We start from the raw sequence: 24,128 nt of genomic DNA, 5'->3' as shown, positions 1-24,128 counted from the left end.
AAGGCCTATTAACATTTTATGACTCTTGACAAGGACTTATCAACAAAGACTTATTTTCTCTAAGAGTAATTATTTTAAGGTTTGGCGCCATCTTCCAAAGATAAAATTGCATTCCTATAGGGCGGATGTGTATAGGGTTTACAACAAAGGAAAGAATTTATTACCTTAAGGGTCTAAAGTTACTAACACCAAGGCCACTACTTATTTTTTCTACATACCAACTATTAATTAATACACATTCAAGGATACAATTCAGTGGATGTAAAAACTTGGCAACAAGCCTTGGCTCATCAATGAAATCCTTTACTAGTCTTATTCTGACAGTTTCTAACTTTCTGAGAGGCTCTAAGCTATTTGAATATCTTAAGCTTCCTGTGCCTCTCGAGGCTGGGAGACTGTAAACAATCGTATGCATAGCTGTAGGAGTCCCAGTAAACTTGTCAGGCGAGTTAGAGAGCCATCTGAGGGGTTTGGATTTAAACACTCCTAATTGCCCAGGAACTTTATTAATTGGAGCTGTAAGTTATCTCTTTGACAGAGAGAGCGAGATGGTGGTGGGGGACAGCCCCCAGTAAAGTCAGAGGTGAGAGCACGAAGCAATAAAGTAGGCAGACTCTGGTTTTGAGGGGAAGATGCTCGAGAATATCCGGGGAGACTCCCGAGGCTCAATCCCGCCTTTGCGTATGCCGAGCCTCCTTCCTCATGACCTTTGTCACGAGTGGAATGCCTCACTAGCTCCCAGCAGTCATCCTCATATCCTTGACTGGCATAACTCATGACTTCAGCCATTCTTTCATTGTCAATTTCATTGCCTTTAGTCAAGTTGTCTCTTGATTGGATTGGATTTGCGGAGTTTCTGAGTCTGAATCCATCCAGTCACCCACTTTTGCAGTCAGCATACTCTGTCTTCTTGGAGAAAAACAACTAGGTGACTTAGTGCTTCTTCAAATGTCTGACATTCTAGTTCAAATCTTCACTCTCTTCTAGTCTTTGTCCTTCTTTCTATCTGATGGTCGTGGCTGCTACTTTATAGAAATATACAGGCCATGTGCTGGACTCATTCATTTACTTTCTCTCACACTCCCTGAGCAAAAGTGCCCCACTTTTTACTTCTTTTTTTTCTTTAATAGCATTCATTCCATAATTACTTACTGGTACATATTTAATTACTAGTACATACGAGATGTACTAGAGGTATTTAGGATTCACCAGTGAACAAAGGTCCGTCTAGTCAAAGCTATGGTTTTTCTGGTAGTCATGTATGGATGTGAGAGTTGGATTATAAAGAAAGCTGAGCACAGAATAATTGATGCTTTTGAACTGTGGTGTTGGAGAAGACTTCGAGAGTCCCTTGGACTGCAAGGAGATCCAACCAGTCCATCCTAAAGGAAATCAGTCCTGAATATTCACTGGAGGCTGAGACTCCAGTTCTTTGGCCACCTGATGTGAAGAACTGACTCATTGGAAAAGACCCTGATGCTGGGAAAGATTGAAGGCAGGAGAAGGGGATGACAGAGAATGAGATGGCTGGATGGCATCACTGACTCAATGACCATGAGCTTGAGTAAACTCTGGGAGCTGGTGATGGACAGGGAAGCTGCAGGTGTGCTGCAGTCCATGGGGTTGCAAAGAGTCGGACTGACTGAGCGACTGAACTGAGTGAACAAAACAAAGATCCTTGCTCTCATGGAGGAAGTGCTCTGTTGCCCTCCCACCAAAGCAGGGGCTCATGCCCCGCCCATCCTCAAGGATCTGCCTCCTCTACTTTATACTTGACCTGTTGTTCACAACCTCCATCCCATTTGCTTATAAACACACTCAAATCTTTTCCTTTCTAGATGCAGGCCTTTGTAATACTTTTTCCTCACAACTGGAGCTTCTTGAACAATTAGATCCCACTAGTCACCTTTTTTTTCTTTCCATTTCTCATTTCCTTCCCAGCCCAATGCAGTGTAGTTTCTGCCTCTACTATTAAGTGATCTGTTCTCTTTAAGATTGACAGGAATTTTGTAATCAAGTCACATAGGTACTTTTCAGTCTTTCTTTGCCTGGTTTCTTTGCAGCATTTATTTTATTATTTTTTTAAATATAAATTTATTTATTTTAAATGGAGGCTAATTACTTTACACTATTGTATCTTTGCAGCATTCAAAACCAACTGCCTACTGCCTTGAATTCCACCTATCATTCTTTTCCTCTGAACCTCTCCTTTTCTTTCTAGTCATGGATCAGTTTGTATATAGTAGGGATTTTCTGTTCTTTGAAAGTTTGAGAGCCTCATCTATGAAACCATGTAGACCTAGTCCTTATGTCTCTCCCAGAAGAAAATCATTGATTACCACTTAAGTTTCTTCTGTGAATATTAGATATATTAGTTTTATTTTTCTCTATGTGGTATATGTGGCATTTGATTATAGTCTACAAATTTATCCATGTAGTCTGAGTTTTAAAATTTACTGACACATAGCTATTTATAAAATTTTATTTTTTAAATGTGTCATATCTAATCTCTTCTTTTTCATTGTATGTCTTATTTATTTGCATTTTCTTTCCCCCAATTAGTCTTGCAGACTGTTTTGCCTTTCAAAGAAACAGTTTTTATTATTTGTTTTTTCTATCTGTTGCTTATTCTTGCCCTGTCTTTATAATCTTCTTGCTTCTTTCTTTGGACTTACTTTTTCTTTCCCATCTTTATTAATATCAGTAGTTAGCTCCTCTGTTTTCAACCTACCGTTGTTTCCTGATGAATGTAGTTAAAATAAGTTTACTTCTGTAACTAATGCTATACCTATGTGTCATAAATTTTATATTATGTTTCAATTTTTTAATAATATCCTTTTAGTGTAATTAATAGTTTTTCCCCAGGTCATAGCTACCTAAGAATTTTTAAAAGCTATTCTTCTGATATAGATTACTTTTGATATATTAGATTTTAGGTGAACTTCTAATGATTCAGTATTTACATATACTATGAAACGATCTCCTCAGTAAGTCTAGTTAGCATCCGTCACCACACATAATTATAGATTTTTTTTTCTTGTGTTGGGAACTTTTAAGATCTGTCTCTTGGCAGCCCTCAAACGTGCAATAGAGTATTATGCATGGTAGTCAGAGTCACTGTGCTGCACGTTACATTCTCAGGACTTGTCTTCACACTAGAGTTTGTACTTTTCACCCCCTTTGCCATTTCACTCACTCTTCCCCCAGTCCTTCTGCCAGCCATCAGTCTGTCCTCTGTATCTGTGGTCTTGGTTTGTTTTTGTTTTGAGATTCCACATATAAGTGAGATCATACAGTATTAGTCTTTCTCTGTCTGACTTATTTCACTTACCATAATGCCCTCCAAGTTCATCCATTTTGTTACAAATGACAAGATTTCGTTCTTTTTGTGGCTGAGTCATACTCCATTGTCTATATACATATACATACCACATTTTCACCAGGGCTTCCCTGGTGGCTCAGATGGTAAAGAATCTGCCTGCAGTGTGGGAGACCTGGGTTCGATCCCTGGGTCAGGAAGATCCCCTAGAGAAGGAAATGGCAACCCACCCCAGTATCCTTGCCTGGAAAGTTCCATGGATGGAGGAGCCTGGCAGACTATAGTCCATGAGGTCTCAAAGAGTTGGACATGACTGAGCAACTTCACTTTCACCACGTTTTCTTTATCCATTCATCAATTTTTAGGACACTTATGCTGTTTTCATATCTTCAGTTCAGTTCAGTTGCTCAGTCGTGTCTGACTCTTTGCGACCCCATGAATCACAGCACGCCAGGCTTCCCTGTCCATCACCAACTCCCGGAGTTCACTCAAACTCACGTGCATTGAGTCGGTGATGCCATCCAGCCATCTCATCCTCTGTCGTCCCCTTCTCTTCCTGCCCCCAATCCCTCCCAGCATCAGAGTCTTTTCCAATGAGTCAACTCTTCGCATGAGGTGGCCAAAGGACTGGAGTTTCAGCTTTAGCATCATTCCTTCCAAAGAAATCCCAGGGCTGATCTCCTTCAGAATGGACCGGTTGGATCTCCTTGCAGTCCAAGGGACTCTCCAGAGTCTTCTCCAACACCACAGTTCAAAAGCATCAATTCTTCGGCGCTCAGCTTTCTTCACAGTCCAACTCTCACATCCATACATGACCACAGGAAAAACCATAGCCTTGACTAGACGGACCTTTGTTGGCAAAGTAATGTCTCTGCTTTTGAATATGCCATCTAGGTTGGTCATAACTTTCCTTCCAAGGAGTAAGCATCTTTTAATTTCATGGCTACAGTCACCATCTGCAGTGATTTTGGAGCCCCCCCAAATAAAGTCAGCCACTGTTTCCCCATCTATCTGCCATGAAGTGATGGGACCGGAAACCATGATCTTCGTTTTCTGAATGTTGAGCCTTAAGCCAACTTTTTCACTTTCATCAAGAGGCTTTTTAGTTCCTCTTCACTTTCTGCCATAAGGGTGGTGTCATCTGCATATCTGAGGTTATTGATATTTCTCCCAGCAATCTTGATTCCAGCTTGTGCTTCTTCCAGCCCAGCGTTTCTCCTGATGTACTCTGCATAGAAGTTAAATAAGCAGGGTGACAATATACAGCCTGGATGTACTCCTTTTCCTATTTGGAACCAGTTCTGTTGTTCCATGTCCAGTTCTAACTGTTGCTTCCTGACCTGCATATAGGTTTCTCAAGAGGCAGATCAGGTGGTCTGGTATTCCCATCTCTTTCAGAATTCTCCAAAGTTTATTGTGATCCTCACAGTCAAAGTCTTTGGCATAGTCAATAAAGCAGAAATAGATGTTTTTCTGGAACTCTCTTACTTTTTCCATGATGTTTCATATCTTGGTTATTGTAAATAATGCAACAATGAATATGGGGGTCCATATATCTTTTTGAGTTAGGGTTTTTTTGTTTCTTTGGATAAATACCTAGAAGTTGACTTGCTGGGTCATATGGTAGTTCTATTTTAAATTTTTTGAGGACCCTCTGATGTATTTGCTAACACTTGTCATGTTGTCTTTAAACTTTTTTCCTTTATTTTTGTTTCCCATTTACTATTGAAAAAATTAGAATTTTCTTCTGCTTTAAAAGTGACATGTTTTCTTTTATCCTATGGGTGATTATTCCTAGCTTATTAACACCCAAGGCTGATCAGTATCTCTTTCTTCCTTCCCACATAGTTCATTCTAAATTCCATCCTGCTGCTTCCTTCGATTCCACCTTCCACCATATTGAGAATACATAAAGTACATCTTTAAGATTGCCTTAATTTGTGTGTTTTTTTTTCTTTTTGAGGGGGTGCCTAATACCATGCAGCTTGCAGGGTCTTAGTTCCCTGACAGGGATTGAACCCAGGTCATGGCAGTGAAAGCACTGAGTCGTAACCACTGGACTGCCGTTCAGTTCCCAACCTTAATGTTTTTGCTTGCTTTTATGGTCTTGGTTTTTGTATACATGATTCAAATTAGCTGCAGTATTACATATCTTAATTTCCACATATCATGTAAAGTCATGCATTTATTCTTATTTTAAGAAAGCATATGCATGTAGTAAAACTTTTGAGACTCTGTATGGCTGGAAATAGTTTTTATTTCTTTTCCACATTTAATAGCTTAGCTGAATATAAAAATCTAGATTCAAAGATTTTTTTCCTGCAGCACTTTGAAAATATTAATTTGTTCCCTTCTTAAATCCAGTGATGATACATTGAGAATTAAAATGATATTAATCTGCTTCTTGTTTTGTTTTGGGGTTTTTTTTTTTTTTTTTTGAGATATGTTCTTCCTTACTGCAAGTTTTTACTGTTGGGGGCGGGCAGGGCTTTGATGTTCTTAATTTTATGCCATAAAATGTGAGCAGGTGTGTTTTTTTCTGTATCGTAATTGGAACCCCTTCATTTTGTGATCTTGAGTTTTTTTTTTTAATTCTGGGAAATTCTCAGCCATTATTTCTTCAAAGATTTCCTTCATTTCTAATCCTTCAGATACTCCTTTTATGTAGGTCTTAAGACTTCCAGTCTCTTCATTGCCTTGGTTTTTTCTTTTGTTTGCATTTTTCATTACCATTTTATTTTGTTGTTAGTTCCTGCTTTATCCTTTGCTCATATATTCTTTGATCTTTATCTGACCTGACCTTTCAGATCACTGTTTTGTTTTTCAGTTGCATATATCCTACTATTTAACATATCTATTAAAGCACAGAGTAAAGGTTAAGAATAATTCTTTATGTGTTTCTTCGATTCCCTCACCTGTAGAATGGGGGTATAATACCAACCCTGTAGAGTTGCTTTTGGGCATTAAGTGATTTAGTCCATGTAACGGGCTTAGAACAATGCCAAGTATATACAGTAAGTGATGGCTGCTATTATTTTTTCCCAAACAGTTGTGCTTTTTGTACATCATATTGCCAATTGGTGTTCTTTATAACTGCTTCTCCATGATTCATGTTACCAATAAAAATCTGTTATCTTTTTTTAAGATATCTGCTTAGTTTAGTTAACATTCTTACTATTTCCTATCATCTCTTATAGGTGCTTCAGTTTGTTGCCTTTAGTTTTTGTGGCTGCATTTTCCAAGTGTCTACTGTGATTACATATTTCTTTTGGTAGTGGGGTGGCTATTGGATTCCTTGTATATGAGTCTGTAGACGTTGAGGGGCTAGAGGATGGACAAGGAGAGCTGATTTTTAAAAACTGAGAACAATGTCATATATTTAGCTACCCAGTTATATGTATATAAAGCCCATCCATCTTTGTTTCATATTAGAAGATTAACGAATCAAGACCTTAATTATAAGAAGACATTGCTTTGTAAAGCATCCCACATTATTAAACTTTAGATCAACATTATAGTAAGGTTCTTCTGTAGTATCAAAGAATTCATGTTGTGTCAGGGCACCTCCCTGTTAGTAAATTCAGATTCCCTTGATATCTTGCCCCTTGCATGAAGAGGTTTATCTGACTAAATTGTTAGTTCTCTTAAAGCCAATTTCTATTTCACTGAAACATTCTAAGGATTTCGGTGTATGTTGCATGAATATCTTAGAATGCTATGCTGTGCTTATTTGCTCAGTCGTGTCTGACTCTTTGTGACGCCATGGACCGCTGCCCACCGGGCTCTTCTGTCCATAAGCATTCTCCAGGCAAGAATACTGGCGTGGGCTGCCATGCCCTTCTCCACAGGACCTTCCCTACCCAAGGATCAAACCCAAGTCTCCCGCCTTGCAGGCGGATTTTTTACCAGCTGAGCTACCAGAGAAGCTCATATCTTTTTATAATTACGAATTGTGGTAGAATGTATACAAGTGTATGACTAGAAATAAAACAAGTTGTGTTTATTATAAAATAGATCTAATCAGACAAATGAGAATTTCCAAAAAAAAAAAAAGCCTTTACAGTTTCATCTTTGTGCTTACCCATGTTCTAATTTTTGTATTTCTATATTCATCAAAGAGGCACAGTAATCAAAAGGGCTTACTTCCAGAGCCAAATCCAGTGCAGATCATGAAAAGTTTAAACAACCCTGCCATGTTGCAAATTCTTCTACAACCCCAGCTCTGTGGGCGGACTGTTAAACCAGGTAAGCATCACGTGTACTAATGACATGTAGAATATTGGCATGAGGTTAATTGTACATGAAAAACACATTTAAATTAGTCCACAGTATTTATTTTTTCTAGAATTTATCAATGAATTTTAATTAATGACCTGAGGTGAAAATATGTTTTGACTCTTTTTGGTAGGCACAAATTGCTTATGGATTTCCTGATTTTTTAAAAACTAAGTATTAAATATTAAACCTTCAAGTGTAGATACTGGTTGCCATGAATTTCTAAACCAGGTTTCACATGGTTTAATAAGGTAATATTTGACATACTACATTGTTACAGCTCATTTTAGCAAAGGATATCATACTTTTCTATGTAATATTTTTGGCAGAATTACTTTGTTGGAAAGTGCTAAGGATCAGTTTCCTCTCTGCTGTTATCTTTTTTTTCATTGTGAAATTGTTTTACTTTGTTGAAAATGATGAAAACAATATCATTTTCTTGAATTGTAGAAATTGTTATAATGTTGGCATGCATTAAATATCTGTCTATTTAGTATTCATTGGAGGCGTTTGTCTTTGGAAATGCATAGCTGTACATACACAAAATGTATACTTTATCATTAGGAAGTGAATGCCTGTATTCAACATTAAGCTTTATTACAAATGTTTAGATTAAATGTATCATTCTGTTTCAGCTCCATCTGGTCTAACACCAACTAGCATACTACAGTTCTATTGTAGCACTAACTGCCTAGAGTTAGCACGGATGCTATGAGTGAGGGCTTAAGTCCCCAACAGGTCTGCCCCTACTTCATACACTAGCCACACAACAGAGGTCTCCAGGCCTGTTCTGGCTAACTCGCTTCAAATTTGGGAGTTCCTGTGACACTACAGGTTCAATAATGTGTTCAGTTCGTTCAGTTGCTCAGTCGTGTCCAACTCTTTGCAACCCCATGAATTGCAGCATGCCAGGCTTCCCTGTCCATCACCAACTCCTACAGCTTGCCCAAATTTATGTCCATCGAGTTGGTGATGCTGTCCAACCATTTCATCCTCTGTTGTCGTCTTCTCCTCCTGCCTTCAATCTTTACCAGCATCAGGATCTTCTCCACTGAGTCTATAGACTCCCATAGCTTAGGAGAGCACTGTACTTACTAGTACAGTTTTGTTACAAAGGATGTAACTCAAAAACAGCATAATCAAGAGACTTAGGGCTGTGGCTCGTAGGTCCAAACTGCAGAGGTTTTATGTTCTTTCCCCGTAGGATCAGAGCATATTTGCCTCCCAGCACACCAGTGTATTAATTAACCAGAGATCTCTACTGAACTAGCTTCAGTGTCTAGAGGTTTTATGGGGGTTTTATATGTAGGCAGGACTGGCCATGTTATTGAACTCTTATCTGCAGTTCTCTTCCTCTTCCTGGAGGTCAGGAGGCTAGGCTAATACTTATCTTGGAGAGACAGCAGTGAGCAGTCCTGAAGAGAGATCTTAGTTCCCTGCTCAGGAATTGAACCTAGGAAACCTAAATGAAAATCAGGAATCCTAGCCACCAGGCCACCAGGAGCTAGGTGCTAGAGGCAAAATGGCCCTGTCTCTTGCCCCCATTTGAAAGCAAGAATGTTTCAAGGAGGCAAAAACTATTAAAAACAGGTATAAAGTTTATTATTAGAGTCACAGCACAATGTATGGGAGAGCACATGGAGAAATAGTGTATTTAAGACAGAAACAAGGCAGAAGTACACATCCAGTGAGGAGTGCAGTGAAGACATTTAAATCACATAGAACATTGTTTCCCGGTCTTTGTTTACATCTGGCCAATTATTATTATTTTTTAAATTTATTTATTTATTTTAATTGGAGGCTAATTACTTTACAATATTGTAGTGGTTTTTGCCATGCATTGACATGAATCAGCCATGGGTGTACATGTGTTCCCCATCCTGAGCCCCCTGCCACCTCTCTCCCCATCCCATCCCCCAGGGTCATCCCAGTGCACCAGCACTGAGCACCCTGTCTCATGCAGCAAACCTGGACTGGCAATCTGTTTCACATATGACAATATACATGTTTCAGTGCTATTCTCTCGAATCATCCCACCCTCGCCTTCTCCCGCAGAGTCCAAAAGACTGTTCTTTACATCTGTGTCTCTTGCTGTCTCACAAATAGGGTCATGGTCATTGTTACCATGTTACCATCTGACTGATCCTTGGACCCTCCCCCGGATGTGTGAGCACCTTTTTGATAAGATGGATCCTACCACAGAGGCCTATGGGTACATGTCCACAGTTATTATGGGGTGAGGCCCTCTCCCTTTTTGACCCCCTAAGAAGCCTCCCTGCACACATGCAGATAGGGAAGTCTTCCTTGACCTCAGGCACCTTATCTCTTTGCTTTAGCAGAATTCAGCTTGTGCCACTAGCTTTGTCCTTGAGTGTCTGGGTAAGAGCAAGGCTTGAATTTTACTCTACTTGACAAACACCAGCTGCCCACCTACAGGCCCATCTATCTTCTACCTCAATATCACATGGCTCAAAGCCCCCATTCAATAATCACGTTAGGTCTTTTAAGTATGACCAGTCCCCATTCCGAAGCCATGTAGGGGCCTACCCTGAGTCACCTCATTCATTAGCATAACAAAAACATTCCTATCCACTGGGGATGTTCCAAGGGTTTGAGTTTCCCCTCTAGGAACCAAAGACAAAGACCAGTTAAATTTTTTATTATACCAACAATGTTCATATTAAGTACTTAATATAATCATCAATTATTATTTTGTAAGAAGTATCTTCAGAGGTGTCCAGCTCAGCCTATTATGCAGTCAATTATCCCTCCTACAATTTTTTTTTTCAGAATTAGATGAAACTTTCAGTTCAGTCACACAATCATGTCTGACTCTTTGTGATCCCATGGACTGCAGCACGCCAGTCTTCCCTGTCCATCACCAACTTCCGGAGTCCATCCAAACCCATGTCCATTGTGTCGGTGATGCCATCCAACCATCTCATCCTCTGTCATCCCTTTCTCCTCCTGCCCTCAATCTTTCCCAGCATCAGGGTCTTTTCAAATGAGTCAGCTCTTCGCATCAGGTGGCCAAAATATTGGAGTTTCAGCTTCAACATCAGTCCTTCCAATGAACACCCAGGACTGATCTCCTTTAGGATGGACTGATTGGATCTCCTTGCAGTCCCAGGGACTCTCAAAAGTCTTCACCAACACCACAGTTCAAAAGCATCAATTCTTTAGCACTGAGCTTTCTTTATAGTCCAACTCTCACATCTGTACATGACTACTGGAAAAACCATAGCTTTGACTAGATGGACATTTGTTCGCAGAGTAATGTATCTGCTTTTTAATATGGTGTCTTGGACTGCAAGGAGATCCAACTAGTCCATCCTAATGGAAATCAGTCCTCAATATTCGTTGGAAGGACTGATGCTGAGGCTGAAACTCCAGTTTTTGGCCACCTGATGTGAAGAACTGACTCATTGGAAAAGACCCTGATGCTGGGAAAGATTGAAGGCAGGAGGAGAAGGGAACAACAGAGGATGAGTGGTTGGATGGCATCACCAACTCAATGGACATGAGTTTGAGTAAACTCCAGGAGTTGGTGATGGACAGGGAAGACTGGTGTGCTGCAGTCCATGGGGCCGCAAAGAGTTGGACACAACTGAGCAACTGAACTGATGTACTCCTTTCCTGATTTGGAACCAGTTGTTGTTCCACGTCCAGTTCTAACTGTTGCTTCCTGACCTGCATACAGATTTCTCAGGAGGCAGGTCAGGTGATCTGGTATTCCCATCTCTTGAAGAATTTTCCACAGTTTGTGGTGATCTACAGTCAAAGGCTTAGGCAGAAGTAGATGTATAGTCTATAAGGCAGAAGTAGATGTTTTTCTGGAACTCTCTTGCTTTTTCAATGATCCAACAGATGTTGGCAGTTTGATCTCTGGTTCCTCTGCTGTTTCTAAATCCAGCTTGAACATCTGGAAGTTCATGGTTCATGTACTGTTGAAGCCTGGCTTGGAGAATTTTCAGCATTACTTTACTAGCATGTAAGATGAGTGCAATTGTGCGGTAGTTTGAGCATTCTTTGACATTGCCTTTCTTTGGGATTGGAATGAAAACTGACCTTTTCCAGTCCTGTGGCCACTGCTGAGTTATCCACATTTGCTGACATATTGAGTGCAGCACTTTCACAGCATCATCTTTTAGGATTTGAAATAGCTCAACTGGAATTCTATCACCTCCACTAACTTTGTTCATAGTGATGCTTCCTAAAGCCCACTTGACTTCACATTCCAGGATGTCTGGCTCTAGGTGAGTGATCACACCATCGTAATTATCTGGGTCATGAAGATCTTTTTTGTATAGTTCTTCTGTGTATTCTTGCCCCCTCTTCTTAATATCTTCTGCTTCTGTTAGGTCCATACCATTTCTGTCCTTTATTGTGCCCATCTTTGCATGAAACGTTCCCTTGGTGTCTCAACTTTTCTTGAGATCTCTAGTCTTTCCCATTCTGTTGTTTTCCTCTATTTCTTTGCGTTGATCGTTGAGGAAGGCTTTCTTATCTCTCCTTGCTATCAAATGGGTATATCTTTCCTTTTCTCCTTTGACTTTCACTTCTCTTCTTTTCTCAGCTGTTTGTAAGGCCTCCTTGGACGACCATTTTGCCTTTTTTCATTTCTTTTTCTTGATATAGTCTTGATACCTGTCTCCTGTACAATGGCACAAACCTTTGTCCATAGTTCATCAGGCACTCTGTCTATCAGATCTAATCCCTTGAATCTGTTTCTCACTTCCACTGTATAATTGTAAGGGATTTGATTTAGGTCATACCTGAATGGTCTAGTGGTTTTCCCTGCTTTCTTCAATTGAAGTCTGAATTTGGCAATAAGGGGTTCATGATCTGAGCCATAGTCAGCTCACAGTCTTGTTTTTGCTGACTGTATAGAGCTTCTCCATCTGTGACTGCAAAGAATATAATCAATCTGACTTCGGTATTGACCATCTGGTGATGTCCATGTGTAGAGTCCTTGTGTTGTTGGAAGATGGTGTTTGCTATGACCAGTGCATTCTCTTGGCAAAACTCTGTTAGCCTTTGCCCTGCTCCATTCTGTACTCCAAGGCCAAATTTGCCTGTTACTCCAGGTGTTTCTTTACTTCCTACTTTTGCATTCCAGTCCCCTGTAATGAAAATGACATCTTTTTGGGGTATTAGTTCTAGAAGTCGTGTAGGTTTTTATAAAACCATTAAACTTCAGCTTCTTCAGCATTACTTTTTGGGGCGTAAACTTGGATTACTGTGATATTGAATGGTTTGCCTTGAAAACGAACAGATCATTCTGTTGTTTTTGAGATTGCATCCAAGTACTGCCTTTTGAACACTTTTGTTGACTGTGATGGCTACTCTATTTCTTCTAAGGGATTCTTGCCCACTGTAGTAGATAAAATGGTCATCTGAGTTAAATGAGACTTTAAAGATAAAGCTTTAACTTCCTGCAATTTTAATGGCATAGAGATATCCTTTGTATGTCTTGACTACTCAAAGCACAAGCAGCTCATTATTTGCAAGGCAACTATTCCCTGGTTTGACAAATTTAATTACTAGGTTTTTTCTTATATTAGATGGTAATTTCTATCACTTTTAGCTGCTTATTCTAGTTCTTCCTATGAAGAAACATAGAATAAATCTATCCTTCTTCCGTAAGAATAGCCTTCTGATGTTTGGAGATAACTATCATGAAACTGTAGTCATCTTTGATTTTCTTTGTTTTCTGTTCTGCAGACGAGTGGTGTCCTTTTGTTTATTTTTTGTCTATGCATTCTATCAGTGAAGTATATTTTTAGTGGAACCCCAGTATATACAGTTTACGTATCACATGTGTCAATTACATAAACGCACCTTTGTCAACCCATATATTAAGAATTGATAAAACTAAATATTTTTATATTTTAAGATGAAAATATAAATAGTCTCTTTTTAGAACCATTTTATTTATTTTAATTTTACTTTTTTATTCAAGTATAGTTGATTTACATTGTTGTGATAGTTTCAGGTATACAGCAAAGTGATTCAGTTATGCATGTGTATCTCCTTCTTTCAGATTCTTTTCCCTTAGGTTATTACAAAATACTGAGTGTAGTTTGCTTTATACACCTCTTCTACATCTTCATAACCTATAGTTCCGTACTTGACTTTCCACAACAGGTCATAGGATATGCTCTCCAGAGCCCCCAGTAAGTTTTCCTCTCCTAATATGTTATCTTGGTTGCCTTGCAGAATGGCGTACACAGACAAATTTATCCTGTCGATGGGTTCTAATCACCACAAAATGCAGTGGGATTTCCTTCCTATCATCATTATATTTCTATTAATACAGTCCAAGATTGTATCAGTGTTTAAAGAAGTATATTACACTTGTGGGTCTATTCGAAAGTAATAGTTCATACCTGGGCTATCTTTAGTAACTTCTCCCCCAAATTAATTTTTCTCTTCTTTGTATCTGAGGATATGTATTCTCCCCCTCTGCTTTTCTCCTCAGGTTGGTATATGACCATATGAGATTATACTTTTTCACTTTAGTGCTACTTTTATAGTTTTAAGAAGAATATTTCAGTATTTTACTGATAACTTTTGCTTTATTTAGAATGGGAAACGAAGAGGGTTAAATACCTTACTTGAACACATGCAAAGCTTCTGGAGAATGTGTGGAAAGTTTGTTGGTGTTCAGGAAAGACAAACTATCTTGTTAATCAAGAAGTTTCATTTGTTTTTTCCTTACTGTGTTTGTTACTACATTTTAACTATATTCCTTATATCCTAAACTCTTCACAGAGGCCTCTGAGCAAACTAAAATAGTTACAAAGGGTCATAATTCTCTGAGATTATCCTTATATTGTAAGATACATATATATACAAGTGTGCCTTATTTTATTGTGCTTCACAGATACTGTGTTTTTTTTTTTTAAATTGAAGGTTTGTGGCAACACTGCTTTGTCAGATGATGGTTAGCATTTTAAAACTGAGGTGTATATATATTGTTTTAGATATGTAGCATAAACATAACTTTTTTATATGTACCAGGAAACAAAAAAAAATTGTGTGACTTACTTTACTACGGTAATCACTTTCTTGGAGTGACCTGGAACCAAATCTTCAATGTCTCTGAAGTATGCCTATATGATATATTTGTATTTAAACCCTTGTGTTACTTCTTGCTCATTGTATCATTTTTTTTTTCAAGTAACTGACACATATTTACTTGTTTATTGCCTTTTCTTCCACTAGAACAGAGAAGGCTCCATAAAGGCAAAGATTTATCTGTTTTGTTCCTCTCAGGCACCTAGAACAGACCTGCTATTTAGAGTAAAAAGTACTTAAATATTGTTTACTGATTAAACTCCTTCCTTTACCTCTCTGTTGCATGACTTGTACATACCTGGTGATATATGATCTACTCTGTAAATTTTTAACTACCTTTCTTGTCTGCCTTCTTTTCTGTCTAATCTGTGCACAACCATCAGGTTGATTTTCCTCCCACACCCACTTTATGTTACTTGAGCCATACTGATCTTTTCTTTTCAATCCAGACGTTTGAACTACCTTAAAAAATGCAGTATAATGTAAATATTGTAACTTATAGTCTAAATTGTAGTTTTAGCAGCTTTCAGTTCAGTTTAGTTGCTTAGTCGTGTCTGACTCTGCGATCCCATGGACTGCAACATGCCAGCCTTCCCTGTCCACCAACTCTTGGAGCTTATCAAACTCATGTCCATCGAGTTAGTGATGCCATCCAACCATCTCGTCCTCTGTCATTCCCCTCTCCTCCTGCCTTCGATCTTTCCCAGCATCAGGGTCTTTTCTAATTAGTCAGTTCTTCGCATCAGGTGGCCAAAGTCTTGGAACTTCAGCTTTAGCATCAGTCCTTCCAGTGAATATTCAGGACTGATCTCCTTTAGAATGGACTGATTGTATCTCCTTGCAATCCAAGGAACTCTCAAGAGTCTTCTCCAACACCACAGTTCAAAAGCATCAATTCTTCAGCGCTCAGCCTTCTTTATAGTCCAACTCTCACATCCATACGTGACTACTGGAAAAAACCATAGCTTAAACTAGACGGACCTTTGTTGGCAAAGTAATGTCTCTGCTTTTTAATTTACTGTCTAGGTTTGTCATAGCTTTTCTTCCAAGGGGCAAGTGTCTTTTAACTTCTTGGCTGCAGTCACCATCTGCAGTGATTTTGGAGCCCAAGAAAAAAAAGTATGTCACTGTTTCCTTGTTTCCCTATCTGTTTGCCATGAAGTGATGGGACCAGATGCCATGATCTTAGTTTTTTGAATGTTCAGTTTTAAGCCACCTTTTTCACTCTCCTCTCACTTTCACCATGCTTTATTGAGGTATAATTGAGGCACAGTCATCTGCACATATTTAAATTGTACAAATTGGTAAACTTTTCCATTTATATGACCCACGATCATCATAATCAAAACAATGAAGATATTCATTACTTTCAAAACTTTCCTTTTGCCTGTTTTTAACCCACCCTTCTCCTCATCCCCAGGAAACTACTGATTTGCTTTCTGTCACTAAAGTTTGTATTTTCTAGAAATGTATATAAATGGAGTCAAACAGTATGTACTGTATGACTTCTTTCCCTCAGCTTATTATTTTGAGATTCATCCATGTTGCTTCATGTTATCAGTAGTTTTTTTCCTTTTTAACTCTGAGCAGTATTCTGTTCCACAATTCGCACTTTCATTGATTTGTTGAACATTGGGTTATTTCCTGTTTGGGGTCGTTAGAGATAAAATTGCTCTGGACATTTGCTTTTATTCTTTATTTGGCTGCACTGGGTTTTAGCTGTGGCACAGGGGATCTTGAGTCTTTGTTGCAGCATGCAGGATCTTTAGTTGTGGCACGTGGGACCTAGTTCCCTGATCAGGACAGAACCTGGGCCCTCTGCATTGGGAGTAGAGTCTTAACCACTGGATCACCAGGGAAGTCCCCCACCTGTTTTCTAATGTGTTTTCTGCCCAATTTACATTCTCACCATCAGTGTCCAAGGCTGTAGTTCACTCAGTGTCCTCACCAACATTTGACATACTGACCCTTTAATTTTAGCCTTTCTGTTTGGTTTATATCTTATTGTGGTTTTAATTTGAATATCCCTTTTGACAAATGGTTTTGAACATCTTTTAATGTACTAATTTATCATCTTTATATCTCCTTAGTTAATATATCTTTTGAAATATTTTGTACATTTTTTGTTTATTTTAAATTTAAATTTATTTATTTTAATTGGAGGCTAATTACTTTACAATATTGTATTCGTTTTGCCATACATCAACATGAATCCGCCACAGGTGTACACGTGCTCTAGCTGTTGATCTTCTTAAGTTGTTAGAGTTCTTTATTCTAGATACAACTCCTTTATTGGATATATTTGGGTTTACAGCCACTCTGTAGGCTGTCCTTTTATTTTCTTAATATCTTTTGAAGAAGAAAATTGCTTATTTTGACAATGTCCTGTTTATTATTTTTTTATTTTCTAATTCATATTTCTTATGTCATGTTTAAAAAATCTTTGCCAAATTCGAGATAACAAAAATGTCCTCCTGTGTTTTCTTCAAGAACTTTTATAATTTTACCTCTTAAGTTTAGGTTTATAAATGATTTCAAGTTAATTGTTATTTACAATATGAGGTAAAGGTCCAGGTTAATATTTTTTTTGCAGTTGTTCTAGCATAATTTGTTAAAAAAGATTATCCTTTTTCATTGAATTTCTTGACACTGTTTTCAAAAATCAATTGATTGTATACATAGGGCTCTGTCTCTGGACCCCCTATTCTATTCCATTGATCTAAATGTCTGTATTTATACTAATACTGCATTGTCTTGATAGTTTTATAGTAAGTCCTGAAAACAGTAAGTGTAAGTGCTCCAACTCTATTCTTTTTCTATTTGTTTTGTCCATCCTGGGTCCTTTGTATGTGCATATAAATTTTAGAATCAGCTATCAATTTCTGTGAAAAATGTCTGCTGGGAATTTGGAATTGTGTTGAATCTGTATGCTGATTTGTGCAGAATTGACAACAATTTGCCATAAATATATCTCTCCGTTTATTTAGGCCTTCTTTTATCAACAATGTTTTGTAGGTTTCAGGGTGTAAATCTGACGCATATTTTTTCAGATTTATCCTTAGCGTTTCATATTCCTTGATACTATTTTTTATTGTAATTTTGAGGCAGACGTCACATAACATGAAATTGATCATTTTAAAGTCAATAGTTCAGTGACATTTGGTACATTCACAGTGTTTTGTAATCACAAACTCTGCTTAACTTTAGAAACGTTTTCATGACCTCAAAATAAAATCTGTACCCATTAAACAGTTACTGCCCTATTTTCCCTCTGCCTAGGTCCTGGCAACAGCCCATCTGCTTTCTGTCTTTTGTTTATTCTGGGTGTTTCATATAAACAGAAGTCACTGTGTATCTGGCTTCTTTCACTTAGCATGGTGTTTCTGAGTGCTGTAATATATGTATGAGTTCTTCATTCCTTTTGTGGCTGAATGATACTCCATTGTGTGCATATGTCACAGTTTGTTTATTCATTCATCCTTGATGGACAGTTTGAGTTGTTTTCACCTTTTGACTATTATGAAGAGTGTTGTCTATGAATGCTCATGTACAAGCATTTGAACATCTGTTTTCAGTTCTTTTGAGGTTATATACTTAGAGCCAGACGTGGTGGATCATGTGCTTACTCTCTGTTTAACTTGTTGAGTACCTGCAAGCTGTCTCCACAGTGGCTGCACCATTTTACACTTCGAAAGCAGTGTTCGAGGGTTCCAATTTCTCCATATCTTCATAGACTCTTGTTACTTTCTGCTTTTATTATTTTAGCCATCCAAATAGGAATAAACTGGCAACTCATCATAGTTTTGATCTGAGTTTTCCTAGTGACTATGTTGAGCATCTTTTCTTGTGCTTATTGTCTGTTTTTATGTCATCTTTGGAGAAACACTTAATCGAGTTCTTTGCCTGTTTTTAAACAGAGTTGTATTTCTTTTTGTTGCTGCATTCTTTATACATTCTTGATACTATTTTAAATAGTTTTACTTTCTAAATTTTGGTTTCCTGTTGCTTGTTGCTAGCATATACAAGTACAGCTGATTTTGTATATTTATCTTGTATCATGCAGACTTGCTTTTTATCTCTAGTAGATTTTGCCCTTAGGATTTTCTGTATAGACTATCATGTCATCTACAAGAAGTTTTACTTCTTCCTTTATAGTATGTATACCTTTTATTTTTCTTGCTTTACTGCAGTAGATAGAAATCTCAGGAAAATTTCTGCATTGAACTTTTGAGAGTGGACATCCTTGCCTTCTTCCTGACCTTACAGAGAAAGCATTCATTCTTTTATTATTAAGCATTATCTTAGCTATGTTTTTTAATTTACAGATTTTTTTTCCAAGATGGGAACTTATTCCTATATTGCTGAGAAATTTTGTCATAATAATTTCTGGAATTTATCTACTGCTTTTCTCCATTTGTTGATATCAGCAGTGTGGCTTTTTTATTTTTGGTCTGTTATCATGATGAATTATGCACACTCAGTTGCTCAGTTTTGTCTGACTCTTTGCGACCCCATGGACAGGTCAAACCCTACCCAGGCTTGATTCCTGGGTCGGGAAGATCTCCTGGAGAAGGAAATGGCAACCCACTCCAGTATTTTGCCTGGGAAATCCCATGGATAGAGGAGCCTGGTGGGCTACAGTTCATGGGGTTGAAGAGTTTGACATGATTGAACAACTAAAGAGCAACAGCATGCTATCAATTATTGAGGGGAGAAGAGGCTGAATGGGAGACCTAGCCAAGGTCTAAGGGTAAAGGCAGCTAGATGTGAGACTGTGAACATTTTCAGAACATTTTAATTCTAGTTGTTACTGTTTTAAATTGGGAAATACTATATTCACTAAAAGCTGTGAAAAAAATTTTAATGTTTTTTAACAAAATGCAGTGACTGGAAAATGAGGGGAGGAGGTATTGAAACCTCTTATCATAACTGTGGATTTTTCTCCTTTTCCTTTCAGTTTTAGAAATTGTTGCTTTATATATTTTGAAGCTTTGTTAGGTGCACAGACATGATTGTTGATCCCCTTGATCTCTTTCTATTTATGAAATGACCATCATTATCCCTCTTTTCTAATAAACAGTATTTTCCTTCATTAGCAACTTATTCTGATGATCTTAATTTTCCCATCACCTATCAGGAAACTGGTTTATTCCAAAGAAAGTACTTTCTAATGGTCAGTTTTCCAAAGATGTAATGATCTGCCTCAATAAGAAACAAAAATTTGAAACAAAGTTTTTAAATCATAGAGTGAATTTGTAGTGATATTATATATAAATTTCAAATATGTTTCATCATTGGATTACATGCTTTTTGAAGTACTTTCTAAGCTTGACCTTCTGTAATTCTAATTAATTGTATATTATGACTACTTACATCTAATAATTAGATGAAATTGCTTATATATTTTTTATCTCATGAGTCTTTTTGTCTGTATATTGTCTATTCTTAACATGTCTCTTCTGATACGTACTCTGGTCTTTGTACTCTTAGACAATCTTGATAAAAAGCATGCTTATCATTTATTTGTCAACTATGTACAGTATTGTTTCTTTTTTGTTATGAAGTGTTGTTTAACTGTACCTATTAATATAATGTGTTCTCTCCTCAATTGGATTATAAGCTTTAACAACAGGATTGTATATTTTCCTTCCCTTCCCATCCTGACCCTCTGCCAAAATACTCAAAAAAACTGACAGAAACACTGAGCAGATAACATGGGTTTAATTAGTATTCTGTTTATTAAAAGATATCATTAGTTTGCTTGCACTAAGTGCTAAAGAGAAAGACTAGGTTTGGTGTTTTGCTGTTGAGACAGAAGGTATTGGAATTTTCAATTCTAGGGTTGAATGACAAGGAAAGAAACCTGTCACTTTTTGTACAGTGGCAAGATTAGTATATCATTGAACGTCCAGTGAATATGTTGAGTGTGTTAAGTAATAGTCATCTACCCTTTTTGGAGTTTATTTTTAATTCCATATATGTATATCATAAAGATAAAGTTTTGCTTTTATTTTCTTAAAGCAGTTCTTGGAACACCTCACAGCTTGCCACATCTGATGAATCCATCCATCTCCCCTGCATTTTTACCCTTGAATAAAGCACATCAGGTATATAAATAGCATTGAATTGAAACATAAAAAATTTGGAATGAATATTTTGTTTGTTCTTAACACTTAAAGTTCTCAAGGAATTAAATGAGTATTTTGTTTTTAAATAAAGTTCTTAGTAATAAATGTACCTACATAAAAACAGAACTCAATAAGGAAATCAAAGCAGCATCGCTTATATATTTATTGAGTCCTATTTGTAGGACATTAAGAAGTAAAGAGGTATATTTTGTGGTTTATTTTTCTAGAAATAAATCAGTAGCTCAAAGCAAGTCTGATATGGTTTTGACCCAAAAACTTACAGAAAGAAAAATAAATGAACAATAGCTCTATTCTTAAAACTTAATCAGTGTTATGCATGAGACAGGGTGCTCAGGGCTGGTGCACTGGGATGAGCCTGAAGGATGGGATGAGGAGGGAAGGGGGAGCGGGGTTCAGGATGGGGAACACATGTACACCCATGGCTGATTCATGTCAATGTATGGCAAAAACCACTACAATATTGTAAAGTAATTAGCCTCCAATTAAAATAAATAAATTAATTTAAAAAATCAGTGTTATAAAGATAATTTATATATGAGTGAAAAATATCTTTCTTACCTTTTTCAGATAAGTATTTTAAATATGTTTGTGTACATAAATATCCATAATATTGGAGATAAATATTACCTACTAATTTCAGGTGCTATTTAAGGCTGTATCCATATAGAAGCATAATTACAAATGAAACCTAATATTAGTATGAAATAGATGGTTGTTGTAGTTTGAGTAAATGAATGTCTGTTCCTAAACCCAACTTTTTTTAAATTTATTTTTTTAATTGAAGGATAATTGCTTTACAGAATTTTGTGGTTTTCTGTCATATGTTAACAGGAATCAGCCGTAGGTACACCCATGTCCCCTCCCTCCTGAACCTCCCTCCCTTCTGCCTCCCCATCCCACCCTCTAAATTGTCACAGATCCCCTGTTTGAGTTCCCTGAGTCATACACCAAATTCCCATTGGTTATCTATTTTACGAATGGTATTGTAAGTTTCCATGTTACTCTCTCCATACATCTTACCCTCTCCCTCCTCCCCTCCCCCCCGGGTCCATAGGTCTGTTCTCTATATCTGTTTCTCCATTGCTGCCCTCCAAATAAATTCATCAATACCATCTTTTTAGATTCCATATTTAGGCATCAGTATACAATATTTATATTTCTGTTTCTGACTTAGTTCACTCTGTGTAATAGGCTCTAGGTTTGTCCACCTCATCAGAACTGACTCAAAGTTGTTCCTTTTTATGGCTGAGCAGTATCCCATTTATATTTATTTATATATATATATATATGTAGCACAGTTTCTTTATGTATTCATCTGTCAATGGACATCTAGGTTGCATCCATGTTCTAGTTATTATAAATAGTGCTGCAATCAACACTGGGATACATGTGTCTTTTTCAGTTTTGGTTTCCTCAGGGTATATGTCTAGGAGTGATCTGGATTGTTAAATCATATGGTGGCTAAACCCAACTTTTTAAGGGAAAGGCCTATTATGTATTTTTCATTCTTAGAATCTAACATAGGACCTTATGCATTACTCATTCATTTACTCAACATGTACTAGACACTCTGTTAGCCATTTATGCTATAGCATTGTACAAAATATTCACAGTCCATGGGGTCGCATATAGAGAAAACAACCAGTTAATTACAGTAAGGTTTAAAGTGATATGGGAGAAGAGTCCAGAGTTTGACAATACTCATTTTACTTTAAAGACCAAATGTTTAAAATAAAGACTGAAAGAAGTCTTTCTTGGTGGCTCAGATGGTAAAGAATCCACCTGTAATGCAGAAGACCTAGGTTCAGTCCCTGGGTCTGGAAGATCCCCTGTAGAAGGGCAAGGCAAACTACTCCAGTATTCTTGCCTGGAGAATCCCATGGACAGGGAAGCCTGGTGGACTACAGTCCGTGGGGTCGCAAAGAGTCAGACACGACTGAGCGACTGACACAAAGACCAAACTGCTTAATATGGCCTTGAGGACCTGTCCAAACTGGCTTCCCCTGCCTCTCATACACCTTAGGTGTCCCTGTCCCAGCTATAGTGAACTGCTTTTGGTCCTTGAAGGACTTTCTTCTCTTCTCCTTAGGTCTTTGCTCCTGCTGTTCCTCCTGCTTGAAATCTTTCCCATCCCAACACCACCTCATTTCCCCAGACTTCACCTAGTTATTTCTCTGCAGCCTTCAGATCTCTGTGCGTGAGTTAGTTACTCAGGGAAACCTTCCTTGAATTTATCAGTCTAAATCAAGTTCCACTACTCTTTGTTCTCATCACTCCTTGTATTTTTCCTTCATACACTCATTGCCATTATTAATTGTATATTTTTATAATTAATGTCTCCCTTCCTCAGGGGACTGTAAGATCCATGAGGGCAGATCATATTGTTTTCCTCTCTATGTATCACAGTGCCTGGCATATAGAAGTGCTCAATAAATTTTTGCTGAATGAATAAAATGAGCAAATAAATGATTGAAAGATACTGATATCAAAGCCAGAAGGGAGTGAGGAAAAGGGAGAAAGGATGAAAGAAAAGAAGGAAGAAATGTGGAATTAGTTTCATGACTGCATGGTCACATCTGGTATGTTACTGAAAGAATTAATTAGTGTTGCCTGTAATTGGAAAGTAGGATAAGAAGCTGTTGCTTGTGCTCAGATCAATGGGGGAATTCAACTTTAAAATGAATTGGCTTACACAACAATTACCTCTTCAAAATTAAGCTAACTTAATGTTTTGTCATTTTCACAGAGCTCACTTATGGGTAATACTTCTAATTTATTTCTTCAGAATCTTTCTCATGTACCACTGGCTCAGCAACAGCTAATGAAGTTTGAGAATATACATACTAATAATGTAAGTATGGAATTTTTTGTTTTGAAATGAGTTCACCCCTTTTCTGTAGTCATGCTGTTGGTCAGGTGGTTTATGAATTTTCACATGTACAGTTTTTTTATTAGGTTATATCTTGCTGCCACTAGCAAAATTCTTTTTTCTTTTGCAGAAACCGGGCTTACTTGGAGAACCCCCAGCTATGGTACTTCAGACTGCCGTAGGGATAGGGTCACCGCTTCCATTGAAAACAGAGCTGGGCCATCTTGGAGAAGTACATAAAAGTAAATGATGTGTATTTGCTGAGACGTCAGTAAACAGTCAGATTTGAGATTTAAAGATAGTGTACCTGTATTCTACTTGTATTTACAGGAAGGTCAGATTTGAGTTTTTTTAATCATTTAAAGTTTCAAGAGCCCTCTGGGCTTTTCTATTTTTAACATTAGAATACTATTGATAAGTTATGTATTGATGGAGT

The 24,128-nt window shown here is 37.5% G+C and overlaps 1 protein-coding gene across 2 annotated transcripts in view; it reads left to right on the top strand.

Annotated features, from left to right (window-relative positions):
- The window catches only part of RAVER2 (ribonucleoprotein, PTB binding 2), a 137,192-nt gene that overhangs the window by 51,481 nt on the left and 61,583 nt on the right, over positions 1 to 24,128 (top strand). Inside the window, exons 5-8 of one of the 2 annotated variants that reach the window (XM_070367896.1) lie at positions 7,438 to 7,564; positions 20,696 to 20,781; positions 23,609 to 23,674; positions 23,823 to 23,934. In XM_070367896.1, the coding sequence (XP_070223997.1) occupies positions 7,438 to 7,564; positions 20,696 to 20,781; positions 23,609 to 23,674; positions 23,823 to 23,934 (391 nt within the window). Of the gene's footprint in view, positions 1 to 7,437; positions 7,565 to 20,695; positions 20,782 to 23,569; positions 23,675 to 23,822; positions 23,935 to 24,128 lie in introns of both variants that reach the window. The other variant, XM_070367895.1, reaches the window with a different exon arrangement.

Source organism: Bos mutus, chromosome 3 (genome assembly GCF_027580195.1).
Source record: "Bos mutus isolate GX-2022 chromosome 3, NWIPB_WYAK_1.1, whole genome shotgun sequence".
Classification (NCBI taxonomy): Eukaryota; Metazoa; Chordata; class Mammalia; order Artiodactyla; family Bovidae; genus Bos; species Bos mutus.
Note: the sequence above shows the minus strand (reverse complement) of the source record. Positions and strands in the feature narration are given on the sequence as shown.